Source organism: Cuculus canorus, chromosome 1 (genome assembly GCF_017976375.1).
Source record: "Cuculus canorus isolate bCucCan1 chromosome 1, bCucCan1.pri, whole genome shotgun sequence".
NCBI lineage: Eukaryota > Metazoa > Chordata > Aves > Cuculiformes > Cuculidae > Cuculus > Cuculus canorus.
The window spans coordinates 122,963,563-122,978,917 of record NC_071401.1 but is presented as its reverse complement, the minus strand read 5'-3'; the positions used below and the strand labels follow the sequence as shown (position 1 = coordinate 122,978,917).

Genomic DNA, 15,355 nt, shown 5'->3' with positions numbered 1-15,355 from the left:
AGTGGGAACGGCACATGAACTTGGGAGGAAGCAAGAGATATTTGTCCTTCTCTCACCAGCCCATTGCCACCTGGTGTTTCCTGCAGCCAGAGGGCAGGCATGTCTTCCTCCCTTCTGCATCTCATTCCTGTAACCAAATCCTTTGCCAGGTGAGAGGCAGATGGTGGCAAAACACGGGTTGTTTGAGGGCATTTTTGCTCACAGAGATCGATGACGTTGTTTGAGATGCTGCCATTTATCTGCAGTCTCAGGAAATAAAGGAGGCTTCCCAGCTGGGGAGTCTTTGGACTGTCTCAGTTACACCTCACTCCTCTTTCAAGACTTTTGTTTCATGGCATCAGGCCTGGGAACGAGTTTGTCAAGGGAAGCTTGTTCCACTGGTGACAATGAATTTGGGGCCTGCACAGCAATGAAAAATGGTTTGCATTTGTCTGTACGTGGAAACGTTCCATGGGCAGAGGAAGAAAGGCTTCAGGAGGTAAGGAACCAACATCGTATTTGCAAGAGGCTTTAAAGGGAAGGCCTGGCTCTTGCTGGCTAGCAAATAGGAGGGACATTTGTTCCTAGGATCAGTCTTGCAGCAACTGAAGGAGGGGAGTGAATGCAGCTTTTCAGTCTCCATAACACTGATAGGAGCTGCTGCTTTCCGAACACTGGTGATATGAAATGGTGAGTGGGGAGAAGATGCTGGCTGAGAGGGCTATTTAGGAGAAGGTTAAATGCTCTTTCAGCGTAGGGGCTATGTAAGAGCATGGGTTAAATATTTCTGGCTTCTTGCTGCATCTGTATTCAGAGCACTGGTGTATGTTCACGTTCAGTGCTGACGTTGTCACCAAGAGCAACAGCATCGGGTCCTTGCTGCGCAGCTGCAATCAGCTCACTGCAATTTGCATTGCAGGTAGCACCTCACGCTCCCATCATCATGAGGATGAACATCACCACGCCCACCACTGCTGGAGGAGCTCCAGGATGGGCAAGGAGTGCAGGTTACTATGAAAGCTCCCTGTTCACGGAAAGAGATGTAATAATTCTCAGGTAGCTGGGCATGAGCTGGGTTGTGCAACAGGTCCAACGGGGTGTGGATTAATGGGCAGCTGCGATGGGTTTGCAGGGGCAGTCACGAGTGGATACAGGTGAGCAGCCCAGGAAAGAAATGAGAATGGAACATGCCTGCTAAGTGCTACATGAAAGACTGGGCTTTGGCAGATGGGAATAGGTCAAGACAACTGGTCTCGACGCCAGCCACAGGAGGTGGAAGAGGAGGTGCATGGGGTTGACACAGTGTGTGGGAGAAAAGGAAGATCAAGAGGGACAGATAGGATCAAAGCAGAGCCAGAACTGCCTCTCCTCCTTTGGTTTCTGCGTGCATCCTTCCTATCGGCCTGCCCGGATTTTCTCTCTCCAGCAAATGCTGCCTGTTGACATCTTCCCTTGCCAGTTCTGCTCCTGGCAGTGGCTGTGAGCAAAGTGTGCGGGGGGAGAGGGGGGTGGCTTAGTCCAGAGTGGTCCCAGGAAAACTGAATTTACTAGTCCAGGTGTATGCGTTAACATCTCAGGGATTTGGCAGTTTTATCAGATGTTCAAAACAGTCCCTGCCTCTCTGGTGGGGTGGAGGGCACACGTATGAAAGAAGAGCTCCTCTTTCCAGCCCAGGACAGACTGTAGAGGGCACTGAGGAAAGGAGTCTGATAGACACCGAGAAGATACTGACTCACCAGTCAGAATATTGCAGGGAGAGCTGCATGCGCAGGTTTTGGTGGAAGCAGGAGGACAGGACTGGGAGGAGGTGAAGTTTGTATCATTGCAATTGGACTTCTTTGCTGGAAGCCTTTGGCATGTGAGGACCCATCTCTGTAAGGTTATACTCCCCTACCCAGGTGTGTGAGGGCTGAATTGAGCCCAACAAAGCAGCAGGTACATCCTGTGCGCCTGTGAGAGCAGGAGCAGGGAAAACAGCATCACTCAGAAAGTGGCACGAGCTCTTTTAACAGAGTTAAAGCCAGGCCCATAGGAGCAACTTTTGTGATGGTCATTCTGCTTTTAAGGGAGGCAGGAGAGATGGGAGAGCATCATTTTGTGGTGTTTTTATGCTGCCAAAAATGTAGATAGAGTCTGATGATAATGGTGTGTTGGCTTCCAGTTGTCCTACCAAAAGCCCATTTTGCTGCTCTGAATTGCAGTTCTTGTGACAAGCTTTCCACTTTGCACACTATAAAAGCCATCTTGGCAGGGAAGACCTGAGACAACTCACATTCATTCGTTCATTTATTGCAAAGAAACTGATTTTTCGCCATTCTTACAGCTCAGTGACCCCAGAGGCTTGTTTGGTTCAGCCAGTCTCCTCCACCTGTCAGGATGCAGAAGCTGGGAGAGCGGGTCAGGCTGACTCCCTCCTAGCTGGCAGCTGCTGAAAGGAAAGAGGGACAAGCAGAAGTTCCCCAGCATTTCCACTGTATTGGTGCGGCATTGGAGGCATCTGCAGTGTTTGTTTCGGGTACAGGCTCCTCCCTAGGGTTGTTCTGGCTCCTGCTAGGAGAGGGAATGGTGCATTCTTGTGCTGTTGATTTATGATCCCAATTCCCTCTCACTGTGCTCATTTTCTTTCTCAAAGCACATTCTGCAAAGCCTGAAAAAAACCCAACCCTGCACGTGACAACTGAAAGCAGTTTCTAGAGCAGTTTCCTGCAGGAATCCTGCTGTGGCCTTCAGTTTACATGCTAGGAAATATTATATGGAAAAGACGGCTTTACCCGGACAGTGTCCCTTAAATCATATCAGAAGCCAAGATATTTATCGCTCAGCGTGTGCATAGCATCTGGAGTCCCCTGCTCCCTCACTGTCGTGCAGAGGGCTGTATCCCTGCAGAAAACCAGGGACAACCAACCTCTGTTCCCACACTTGTTAGAATTCTTCTTATCTTCTTAAAACCATGCCAAATTGTACAATGAACCACATGGAGAATGTTTATTTTGACACACCATCTCAGAAATATAGTAAATGCCTGAATGCCTGATCTTCCTGTTCTGTCTTTCCGCTGCATCGTTTTCCATGTATCCCTTATTAACCTGGATCCTGTGATTCATGTTATCTCCCCTCTTTCAGCCAGGCTAAATTTGTCTAGGGTGCCCTAAGGAAGAAGAGCTGATCCCTACCCATCTTCTCCTCCCACACTGTGGAGAGTGTTTCTGTTTTTGCATTTGCTACCTTCCCTTTTACCAACTGGCTATGTACGCTATGAGAATGTTCCCAAATCCCCAACTCCTAAGGGACCACCCTCACACTCTTAACCAAAACTCACCACTCATCTCTGACTCCTGCTGGATTCTGCAGCACTTGCAGAGCTACCTGACCCCACCAGCCACCTGGTGCCCGTTTCAGTCACCTAGAGACCAGCAGTACTTTCTTAGTGCAGCTCTGTTTCCTCTCTCTGGTTCTTATCCAGCTCAGTGGAATACAGGGGTATTCAGATTTTTTTTCCTCCTCTATCTCTCAATCCTCCCTGACAACACCCCTTCCCATCTGAATCAAAAAAACAGAAACCTGATGCAAAATTTTTCCGGGAATGCACTAATGAGCCCACATTTTTGACAGCTGCTGGTTTGTGGTTATGGAAGGAGCAGTGCTACGTTCAGGATTAATTCACTGGAGTGTACCTGGGGCTCTACAGACCCAGCACAAAGAATTGGGCCATCAGTTATGGAGAAACGATGGAAGTACAGAGAGATCAGCTCATAATCACGTTAGCACTGAGGGCTAACACTGCTGTTTGTTGCACAAGCTGTAGCCATCCCTCAGTAAAGTGTTTTGAGTGTGGTGTTTAGGCTGTGCCTGCTCCTCCATAAACTGGTGTGTTTGATGTTGGTATTGGTGTAAATGTACCTTTCAGATGCTAAACCCCCAGGCCTCAGGAATTTTGACACGTGAGTGCTGGAGAGCAGAGCAAGTCTCTGACAGATCTCTGATCAGAGGCGCTGCGCCTGTCTGCAGCCCGCTGCTTTCTGACACTGTTAGCTGGAGCACCCCTATGCTTGTAAACAAGGCAAAGACAGCATCCTTTCTGCATAGTCCTCTGGAGCTGGAAAGCCAGAGTGACTAATGCTGTTCTAAGAAAAATAAGACTCTTTCCAGAATTGTTCTCCTTTGGGATGATAAGAAAGCAAGAGGTCAGTCCAGAGGGTAACAGTTCTAGAAAATCCGTAAGCACTGGCTAATGGCTTCCTTTACGAGCGACATCAGCCCCCACCGTGCCACTCTGCTGTCACCTGCCCCTAGTAATTAGCAGAAGACACAGCCTGGTTGGCAGGATCCACTCTATTGAGGTGGATCCTTTCCTTATGCGAGGACTAATTATCTGAAAAGGTGATGCAAGATCAATTTCAATGCTTTATTAACAGCGGTGCTAATAATGCAGAAAGCCACTCTTTGCTCTACTCCACTAAGGAAATCGGTGGGACATGCTTGCGAAAAGACTCTGTGTACAGTCTGAACTCAAAACTTCCCACTGCTGGAACGGTTTTTCATTTAATGTTATTGATACAAGGAAATACCATTAAAAATCCAGGTGTGGCTCTTAATCGGTTTGTGCCAGGGAAACAAACAAGGAATGCTAACACTGCTTTCTTACTCTCAAACTTATCATAATGATTAGAAGAGGAAAATTAGCTAATGAGGTCCAAAGCTAGATGGGAAGAAGGTGGAAGAGGCTAGACTGGGGCTGCCACATCAAAATGTATACAGGGTGGTTCTAGGATAAAATTGCTGCCAGGCAACAGGAGTGATAACCCAAGGGAGAGAGAGGATTTTCTATTTTGCGTGCCCTGAAAAAAGTAAATATAATATACTTCCTTCTCCTTCACCATGCTCTGAGCTCAACCCCAGAGGTGAAGGGAAACTCACCTGTCTCATCTGTCTCTAAGAGGCTGTAGGATCCTTGTCTGATCCTTCTGAAGGTTCCACTGCTGTCTCTCCTGGGCTTTCTTTGCATTGAAGTTTAGCTAGTTCATGTACAGCTAGGGCAGAGGAAGTGCTGTCAGATGCACTTGGTCCAGCAGCTGTCCCACTCAAAGCAGCACTTGCTGTCCCAGCAGGAGGATCTTCCTTTATCTTGCCAACAGATGTCTGCTGATGTAGTGCCAGATCAGCAAGTACCCCCTCTGTGCCGCTGTGGATGATCCGATGAGCAGCATAGGTGTGTTTTCTTTGGGACTGCCTCACTGTGAATCAAAAAAAAGGTAAAGCTTTTACTTGGAAATGTATGGCAAAGTGTCCTCTGCAGGGGAGAAAAGAGGGATCGCTTTTAGTCTTCCTGCAGCTGTGGAAAAGCCTATCTCCAGGGGAAAAAAAAAAAATCACACCCTTCTAACTTTGGCTGAAAGTGTTCTACTGCCACCTAATAGCAGCAACCAACTTTGCATTTCACTTTGAAGACCAGCCCCCACAGTGGAAGCACAGCCAAAATGTTTTCCTTTCCAGCTTAGACATAACTGCCCAGGATACATCATCAGGCTTTAAAATAACTTCTCCCTCAGTGTCTGTTAATTGCAGCAGGTCTGGAAAACTGGAGCTGAAATCCGCCCTCTCCTGTGTTAGGATTTTGCCTGCACCAAGAAACTCTTACTGGGTTCAAACCTGGAGACAATATAGATACAATAAGTCACCCACCTTATCATCTCCCATTTGCTACTGCAGGATTGTTCTTGACTGTGTTTTACATTTTTCATCCAATCTCATTTGCTTATATTTCTAGCCCAGCTCTCAGGGAAAGATCACTCAAGCCAAATAATTCACCCTACAATTCTCTTTTTTGCTTTTCGCTGTTCCCTGCTCCCTCTTTCTCTCTCTAGACTTAGAATGCTGGTAAACCATCACAGGGATTGAAATACTGTGTGCTTGCAAGGAGGGGGTGGGGAATGTTAGAAGAATGAGCTGGGGCTCTCTTTGTACTACTTCCCTGCAAAAGCCCAAGACTTGCTTGTGGCTTTGGTCTGTTTATGTTGTAAGGCTGAGCTGCTCTTTGACTGTGAATCTGAACCATGGGTGTCTTGCATGCTGTCATACAGTCGTGCACATTATCACTGACTCAGTTGTTCAACGTCACTAACCCGCCCTGTTAATCCATCTCCCAGGCCCATTTTGTTGACAACAAACGCAACGTGACCTTGCTTGTATTTGAAAAGCTGATCTCCACCAGACAGCTCTCAGTTCCCAGGAAAGCTTGCTCTACCCAAGGCATTTTGCCTTCAATCCTATCTGCATGAACTGCATCAACTATACCAGGAATACTCTCCTAGTATTCCTGCAGTCCAGCTTTCCTTCCTCTATTCACATTGAACACCATCTAAGAGACAGTGGGCTCAAAGTGGTGAGTGATTGTCCTTTTAAAAGCAAGCTTTTTTTTTCATATCAGCATATTGACTTCTACTACAAGTGAGGGAGAAGTGAGGTGCAAAGGGGTTTCAGGGTAAGCCAGTATTGGATAATTCCTTCTTTTACACATAGGAATGCAACGAAAAGAGGAAGAAAGAAAAAATAAAGAGAAGATTAGGTGATGGCAAAATAGAGAAGTTTAAGGGGAAGCCTAAGCGTAGGCAAAGACTGAACCGGCAGGCCCTCAACTCTTTGTTCAACAAATGGATTTGCTCCTCTGGCAGGCCAGACAAGTGTGCTCTCAGATCACTTTCTGCTAGTTTCAAGGAATGTGCATGCTCAAGCATGTGACAGGTTGCTAAAACACAATTTCATGATGAATAATCTGGCTCATTTTAGGGAAAGCTTTAACAACTGCCACAGAAACGCAATACACTGATGTGCTCGTGAGACCTAATGCCATTTTTTGATACTATTTCCTTTGGATTTACGTGGAATATTTACTAATCTTGCTTCCTTGAATGGCAGGGTGTGTTCTTTAGAGTGTACATTTGGTAGCATTCAGCTGTCTCTTAAGTGTATGGAGTTCACTCCACCCTGTACTGCAACAGCAGAAGAGAGGGTGAGCCAGGTCTCTTCCTGACATTTGATACCTGCTGTCACAAGAATACTGGGGTTAATTTCACCCTACTGCATTTGAAGGAGCTCTTGTCCTTTTATCACCTATTGCTCTAGCTCTTCCTCCAGCATCCACTTGCATTTTTGCCTAGATCTAGCTCTGCCTTCCAGGCAAACCCACCGTAGTTATCACATCACAAATCACAAGATTTTTAAGATTTGTTTTTCCTCCTTTTCATATGACTTCTGAGGTGCTTTGTTCATCAGGTGCCATTGCATTTAAGCCCAGTACTTGTTTTCTTCCTTGCTGGCACTTCTTTACGTCCAGAAATCTAGGCCATCTCCAGGTCTTCTCCTTCTGTTCTCCTTTCTGAGACAGGCTAACTGTGTGTGTTACTGCCTGAGCTGCAGGCTTCATTGATTAAAATGACATCACCTGCTTTGGCATGCTTGCAGAAGCAGGACTAAGGAGGGAAGGGAGCTGATTTCAGCTTATGCAGAATTGCCAGCTACTGAATAGATGCTGTTGCTGTGACAAATACACAAACTAGGAAGAAAAAGTATGCACAATTCAGAAACCGCAAATGTGTTTGCAGGGTTTGTGTTTTCATTCACATAGCAACAAAACCAGCAATGAATTAAGTGCTTTTGGTCTTAAGTCAGAGAAGTACACTGCAGCAAGGACCACTTCAGACTCTATTGTGATACAATTACTTTCCTGATGTTATACCCACTTTCTGTGGGTGACTGGTTTAGTCATGGTCTTCTGAGTGTTCTGGTCAGAAAAAACATCCTAGTTGAGAGCAGCCATTTATTCATGACATTAATGTTATGTACGGGCTTCCAGTGTATTCTTCTCTGTATTTTGATGGATACTATTCCGTTCAGCTAAACAGAAGCATCCTTTACAACTGCAAGATTATCTACTCAAAACACGATGCCACTACAGCCAACTCTAAACCTTATCTTTACTTCTAGCTCTCAACCAGATAGGGCGGTAGAGGGAAAGCATAGGAAAGCATATAATCTTCCTTCCACATATGGCATATATTTAAGTAATCTACCTGTTAAAGACTTCTACAAATTTTAAAAATTGCCATATAATAGACTATTCCCATCTATGATACTTAAAGACGTTTCCCAGGACTTTTTTGAAGGTGCAGTGGGCTGCTGCTTTTCATGTAGTTTTATTGTTGCAGATGCACCAAATTTACATCAGGTCTGAATTCAGGCCACTGTTTTAAAAGACTAAAGCTCGTGAGAAACTGGTGAAAAGGGGTCAGAGGACTTAACTTTCTATCTGAAGAATGCAAAAGACAAAATTCAGAGAACTGAGACAACTCTTGGCACTGCATCTTTCCTTTCAGTGAGTTGAGAAAGGAGGGTGAACCAGTTCACAAAGATCATTAAGTTACTCCTTACCTTTTTCTCTGACAGACATTTTCTCAGCTTCTGGAATCAGGAAATTATAAACCAGCTCTGCTACAATCTCTTCTGACTGCAGGCGAGTTCGACTATAGAACAAGTGCAGAGTGATATTAGTATTTTATTTTTCTTCTCATACAAGCCCTGCAAACACAATATTCTCACTATTTTCAAGGGAGTGTATTGTCATGGCAGTAACTGTCAGCTGAGTCTCTCTCTATGCTACAGACAGGTTACTGTGACTATTCCCCTTTGCACTGCACTGCCAATGTGTGTTGCATACTGCACTGGGAAGCAGTATTTCCAGGGAGAAGATCATCCTAGGCTCCTTATCCTCAAAGGTATTTAGAAGTCCAGTGCTCACTGACGACAAACTGAGTTAGACACGCAGATACCTCTGAAGATTTGCGTCTTTGTCAATTTAGTCTTTGACCCATTGCTGAGTTTGCTAAATTCTTCCCTTTTATGACTCTGCATTTGGCTGATCCTCATGCTCTTTTCCATGCCAGTATTTGGTGGGTTCCAAACTGGCCCAAGGGCTGCATGCATTATCTACGCTTCATTCTCCCCAAGGATTTCAACATTCTGCTTGTATTCATCTAGTTACAAAATGCACAGCTGCTGTACCATAGGAGAGTCACTGTGTCACTGGGGTTTTTATGGATCAATTCCAAAAAAAAAGAGCATAGAAACTGAACTGGAGGTTTGGCAGATCCTAAAAAGTATTCATTGCTGATGCCCCAGCCAAACACAAGACTGTGGTGTTCTCAACAACTTACTCTACTCAAAGTGCCTTGTCAGGCAGCCATCAGGATGACTGACCCCCATGGAAACTGGCAGTTTCTTAAAGAACAGCTACCCCAGAATGAAAGGCTGCTGTATAGCTGTATCTTTTAGCATCTCTTTCAAACTGGTTTTCTGTAGTAGGGTAAATAAATGAAAAGACCAGTATGAATGGGAATTGCTTTAGGCAGTTCCCAGATTCACTTAAAGCTCAGTCACAGCACCACATTGGCATGGAGAAGTCTGTGAATCACCCTTTTAGATCCCACAAGTGATTTGCAAAGGGAATCTGGCACATGCTATATAGAAATAAGGCTCTGATGGATTTATATGTGTACAACAGGTAGTAGCGGAGTGGTTCCCATACAGCAGAAACACTAATGAAGCGATCATGAAAAGCACTGCTCTGCCCTTCCCCTGTCTTAGATTATATATGTAACCACAGATAAAAATGGTCAGGCAGGTTCTAAAATGCTGTAAACAGCCTCTAATGTGCCATTTAATAACGTACCGACTTTCCATTTCATAAGCAATGTCATTGATTTCTACAGCCATTCTCTGAATCTCTTTCCTGGCTTGTTCTTCAGCTGTGTTTTCCATGCTACTGAGGATAATGTCTTCCAAGTAGGAGTCAATAGAACTCTGGTGCACTTTCACCATCTAGAACAAAACACCAAGATGTTGTTCCTTTGCCTATTGTTGTGCCAGGAGCATGGTGGAAGCAGATTTCCAAAAAAGCAAGAACAGATTTTTCACCAGGCTTCAGGCAGGCCAGACTGAATTTTAGTTTCTGAGGTGCTTTTTGAGAGGAATAGCTTGTGAAACATTTTTTCTTCTTAATAATTGTTTCTGAGAACCAACTGAACAGAAACAAGTGCAGGGAAGAACAAGTGGTGGAAGAAAAAATTATCTGCAGATCCAATTATGCTGCAGCAGCTTAGTTCTGTGAACGCAATGGCAACTGCTCCTTCAGTTCTAATGGTTCCCTGACCAGCAACTGCCAAATAATCATCAGTATTGACTTCAGTAACTTAACTGGCTTTCATCCAAGCAAATCCTGAAGGAAAAGGTTCCATCAAGCCAGTCAAAGCAATACGAACAAAACAAAGATAAAATTATTGTTTTCCTTACAATGGTTGTAGAGCAGAGATTCTAGAAATGGGCGTTTGCCTTCTGCTAGTCAGAATGGGATAAGCTTATGGCACTTCGACCCTCCTTGCGTCCCACTCTGAGATGCAGAAAGATAAGAGGAGAAGCTAAAATTAAAAGAAAAATAAACACAGTGCCAGACTCTCTTGGAATTAAGCTCCTCCCACAATGTTTGAAAATTATTGGCTCCTACTTATTCCTTTCAACTGAGAGAAACATGCTTCATGCAGTCAGGAGCTACGGAACAGGAATAGGACTATAGTATCATTGTGGAATATGGTAAATCAGGATCTTTGTTTCTGGATTTCAAGGTTATGTTATCCATTACCATTACTTCAAGATAATGTTTGTACCTCTTATTAAACTGCAGTCCACTTTTGGGAGGTAAACTATTTCCAAAGCAATTCTTACAGGCATCATTCCTGGCACAGCACCTAGTAGTTCTGCTGGATAGACCAAGTGCTGATAAAATGTTATTCCTAAAGATGATCTAGGTGTATCTATTCTCCTTAGGTGTTTGTTGTGGAAATTTAGAAACCTATATCCATTCATGATATGCCTAACAGGACTGTCTGGAAGAGTATTCAGATCACCCTTAATTTAATGGGCATGACTCTTTTAGGAAAGAATCACTCTCTCTTCACTGAGCCTCAATTTTAAAACTAAAACATCACCGAAGTCAGAGCTGAAGCATCTCCCTTCCATCTGGACCTTCCCACAAGGAGGCAGTTCCTACAATGTGCCCACAGTCCCTCCAGTCTCCCTCCCTTGCCTGTCTGAAAATCTCATCGTCTTCCTGACGCTGCCTCTCTTCCTCCTGTCGACGTCCGCTCTCCTCTGCTTCCCGCATCCGCCTCTGCCTCTCAGCCAGCATGACAAAAGCATGGATCTTCCGTTCTTCTTGCAGCCTCACCAGCTCTTTGGACAGGAAATCAAATATGTTTGCCAGTACTCTTCCTTCTTCCCTGGCCAAGTGTTTTTCCACTGATGACAGCTTTAAAAAAAAAAAAAAATGCAAGGAATTGCATTACAAACCCCAGGAATGCTGTTCAAAGTCCCAGGACTACCGCAGGCATGTGAAATAGCTCTGCAGCATCTACTCAGACCAGCCATGGGACAACCCTAGGAGTTTTGCATTCTTTTTGTTTTACATGTGCTGGCCTGGATTCTGCATAATGTAATCTTCCTGTATATAGGCTCTTACAGCACAAAGAGACTAAAAGACGGCAAAACTAGTTATCACGGCTGCAATAGTCCTGATACTGTCACACTAGGACAAGCAGTGCTTGGTTGAGTGGGAGGAGATAAAACACTAGATGTGCTATATTCCAAGTATAATCAACCGCTTTTGTGGCTGTGAGTACAACCAGAATAGCTGCTGAGGCCATCTGCATGTTACTGGGGAATACTACACTGCCCAGACCAAGAAAGGGGAGCTATAAGAAACACAGTGCTGCATTCCTCCATCTTTCTATGCTAAGCTTAGCAAGACCAGAACAGAAAAATAGGATCAAAAGTTGCAAATAGAGCTTTTTTCTAGCATTTGGAAAGTAAACCCCTCCATCTTTATGAGTTGGAAGCTTGCATAAAAGTTTAGTAAACTTTGCAATTGTGAATAACACAATTTTGTTTTATTTATTGGAAAATGCCTCTTTTTTACGTTGGCAAGGTAAAAAAAAAAACTGAAAAAACCTGTGACCATCGATACCTGTGAGTCATCAGTGACTTTCTAAAATAGCCATACATATAGAAAACTCCCGCACATGCATTCCAGAGTTTTAAAGAGTTCAAAATGTTCGAAGATCTGAGCCTTGGACTGTATGCCTTCAGATACATCGCAAAAAATGCAGGAAAGAAAAAATGAAGAAGAGGTAGATACCAGCAGAGGGGGATAGTGGCTCTCTCAAAAGCAAATTCTGAGCTCAGAGGTCAACATCTTTACCATTTCTTCTCTCTCCTTCTCTATGAATGTCATTCTTGTGTCTGAACTGATACCTCCTCCATTTTCACCTGGGCTTCCAGAAGGTAAGGAGCATTTCAAGCTCCTAATGCTTAAGGCTTTTATTTTTCTCTTAATTCCTCAACAGAAAAATTCTGTATTCCTTCCTTCTGCACCTGGGCTCCCTGTGTATGAGGGAGCATCTGGAAATAATAAACAGTAAAACACAGTCACCCAGTTCAGATTTTACTGAGATCTGAGGGGAAATTTTGTTGCTGCCCACCCAGCACGAAGCAGTGGTCTGGCTTCTCCTCTGCCAGGCCAGCTGGCCAGTGCATGCTGTTATCATAATCTGGAACCTCCAGAATTGACTCACAGCTAGTGACTGAAAAAACAGGAAAGTAGTAAAAAATGTAGTAAAATCCACAGGAATGTTGGAGATACTGTATATCTGAGATGCAGTGAAGTCTGTACAAAAATTCTTTATGATCTATTTCAGACCAGCATCTGCCATTTGGCTCATTTTGCTCTGGAAGGCTGTGGCCCTGCAAGGAAATAGGAAGGGAATTTGCATTTGCAGCTCTCGCTAGGAAGGGAATTTGCATTTGCAGCTCTCGCTAAGTTCCTGGCAGAGGATGGAGCCTAAAATTTCAGTGCTCTTCACAACAGTGGCAAGTACAGCAATGTGACACCATTGCTAAAGTCCTAGAGGTCTTGAGCCCAGCAAGACTTAGAGCATAAGTATGCTTTTGCTTTTTTTGTGACGTTTTATGACTGAGGAGGAGCCTGAGAGGGTGTCAAGCTAGAAAAGGAACAGGGAAATGACAGAGCAGTAACAAACATTCAGTAAAACATCTGACAGATGTAAGTGACGAGCATGTATTGTGATGCCAGCTCACAACACCAGTCAAATGGACTGAAATATGGGAAAACTGAGGTTTGTCTGACAATGCAGTTTGTTCAAAGCCCTGTAAATATAAATAATTGCTCTGTCTGCAAACAAAGCAAGTGCAGCCTGGGAGGCAGCTGGTCAGGGCATCTCAGTCTGTTTCTGAGATTCCCCAGAGCCCCCACAACAGTGAGAGAGCAATTTTAGCCCCTCAGGCATTCAACGCTTGACCTACAGGAGGAGAGCATTTTTGTTATTTAAGGTGCTTTCTGTGCTGTGGATAATAACAAACATAAATTAAATGGAAGAGTGTTGGTACTACCGCAAGCACAGAGTGCCCGGTCACAACAGCATTGTTAATCAGCCTTCTCATCTACACAAGCGAACCTTGTGCATTTGCAAGTCACGCTGCTGCTGTAGAGCCAGTGTCATTTGCTTCTCTGCCTTCAAGAGCAGCTGTTTATCCTCCTGGAGTGCATGAGTGGTGCGCAGCTCTCGGATCAGATCCAGCCGCTTCTCCTTCTCTTCAAACATCTTTAAAATAAAGTTAAACAACCAAGCAGATTAAATGGGGAACACAGATCAACGTACTTTGCCCACACAGCACATCGGGTTGCAAGGTAAGTTGTTTCCAAGATCCAGTTCTCTGTAACAAATTTGTGGCCACATTTAGGCAAACACTACAGCTGTCAGGTAAATCTTGCCTAAACCCTCTTACATAGAAGATAAAGGTTGAGATCTTCTGATGTGGAGTATAGATGATCTCTGGCTGCTTTATTATGAAATAATTATTTTTTTTTAATTCTCTTTGGCTTCATGCAGAACTCAAACTACTGGAATGTGGAACAGCAACACCAATGTCAAGTGACAAGGGCAACAGACTTCTGGATATTCTATCAGTCTCAATGTCAAAGCTTCCCAGTGCAAGCATAGCCCCTTTTCCCCAGTCCAGGGTCAGATGTCTCCTGTCTCATAATTTACTGTTCTCTGACCTTCGTTTTGAGGTAGTCCTGTTTAAGCAACAGCTTTGAGGTAGCTGTTTAAGCAACAGCTTAAAGCAATCAATTGGTGGGAAGGGTTGTTGAAACTATCGTTGTCCTTGTTATGGCGTTATGTGGCCCAGCCCTTCCCTGACATTATCTTATTTTCTTTCTCCCTCTTTTCCAAAAGGACTTCTATCAGCAACAACAGATCACTCAACACTGCTCATATCATTCTCCGAGTCATGTATTTCTGATGTAGTAGTAGCTGGAAAGAGATTGTTAAAATGATGGAACATTTCACAATGGGAAAGTCAACAGCCCTGCAATGGCATCAAACATTCTTCTCACAGATCACCACGGAACTCGAAAAGACTTGGGAAGTCTATATTCCACCTCAAGCCACTTCCACAGTATTGCATTGTTGGTTAAAGCTCAGATCTGCGTCTCACATGGAAATACTTCGCAAACATTAAATAGTTAGTGCAAGAGAGAATATCAATTATATTCTCAGCAGGCATGAAAACAGACCTTCTGGCCTGGTCTGATCAAATATGATAGACGTGCTTAATACAAAGCTCACAAGGCATGGCTACTCAATTAATTTTTATCTAGACCCACTTCTGCTCCACTGAAAGCAGAATGATGGGCCCTACCCTTGCTGGAAATCATGGTGACATTCTTTAGTTACTCCTCATCTAATACTCAGCCCACCATCATAGGAAACTGGAAAGCTGGTATGAAATACAAACGGCCCTGCTGGGATGTGGGAGGTTTCTTGTGCCTGGGATCTTGGCATAATCAAGGCAAAATGTACTCATGGTCCAGATCTAGACTAGAATTTGCCATTTGACTAATCTGCTATGAAGCATCTAATTAAGCAGCTGAGTGTAGGGCACAGCAGGAACAGGGAGACACTCACAGACATGTGTAGGAACCCAGTTCCTGTAAGAAATTATGTCTGTAGAGCAAAACCTTCAGCCTTGAAGGACTCCAGATAACATACAGGAAGATACGCTGCAGAAGCCTCTTAACCCTTGATTAATGCTGTGGAAGAAAGATTGCAAACACACTTTCAATCATTCCCACCATCATTCTGAAGACAGACATAAACAGGGAGACGCAGAATACCATGTTCTGAATAGCCCTGCCTCGGAGCAACTTCTGCAGACAGATCACTGCCAGTTCTTTTTCCTCTTCCTCCTG

At 44.2% G+C, this 15,355-nt stretch overlaps 1 protein-coding gene across 5 annotated transcripts in view; it reads right to left on the bottom strand.

The window, feature by feature from the left end:
- Positions 1-2,265: 2,265 nt before the first annotated feature.
- Positions 2,266-15,355, bottom strand: part of CFAP91 (cilia and flagella associated protein 91) — a 35,094-nt gene continuing 22,004 nt past the window's right edge. The window contains exons 12-18 of one of the 5 annotated variants that reach the window (XM_054056490.1): positions 15,281-15,352; positions 13,557-13,703; positions 11,114-11,335; positions 9,704-9,852; positions 8,407-8,498; positions 4,897-5,213; positions 2,266-2,407 (exon numbers count right to left, since the gene is read on the bottom strand). In XM_054056490.1, coding sequence (XP_053912465.1) covers positions 4,912-5,213; positions 8,407-8,498; positions 9,704-9,852; positions 11,114-11,335; positions 13,557-13,703; positions 15,281-15,352 — 984 coding nt within the window. In that variant the 3' untranslated portion in view covers positions 2,266-2,407; positions 4,897-4,911. Of the gene's footprint in view, positions 2,527-2,605; positions 2,627-2,657; positions 4,818-4,896; positions 5,214-8,406; positions 8,499-9,703; positions 9,853-11,113; positions 11,336-13,556; positions 13,704-15,280; positions 15,353-15,355 lie in introns of those variants that run through there. The other 4 variants (XM_054056491.1, XM_054056492.1, XM_054056495.1 and 1 more) reach the window with 4 other exon arrangements.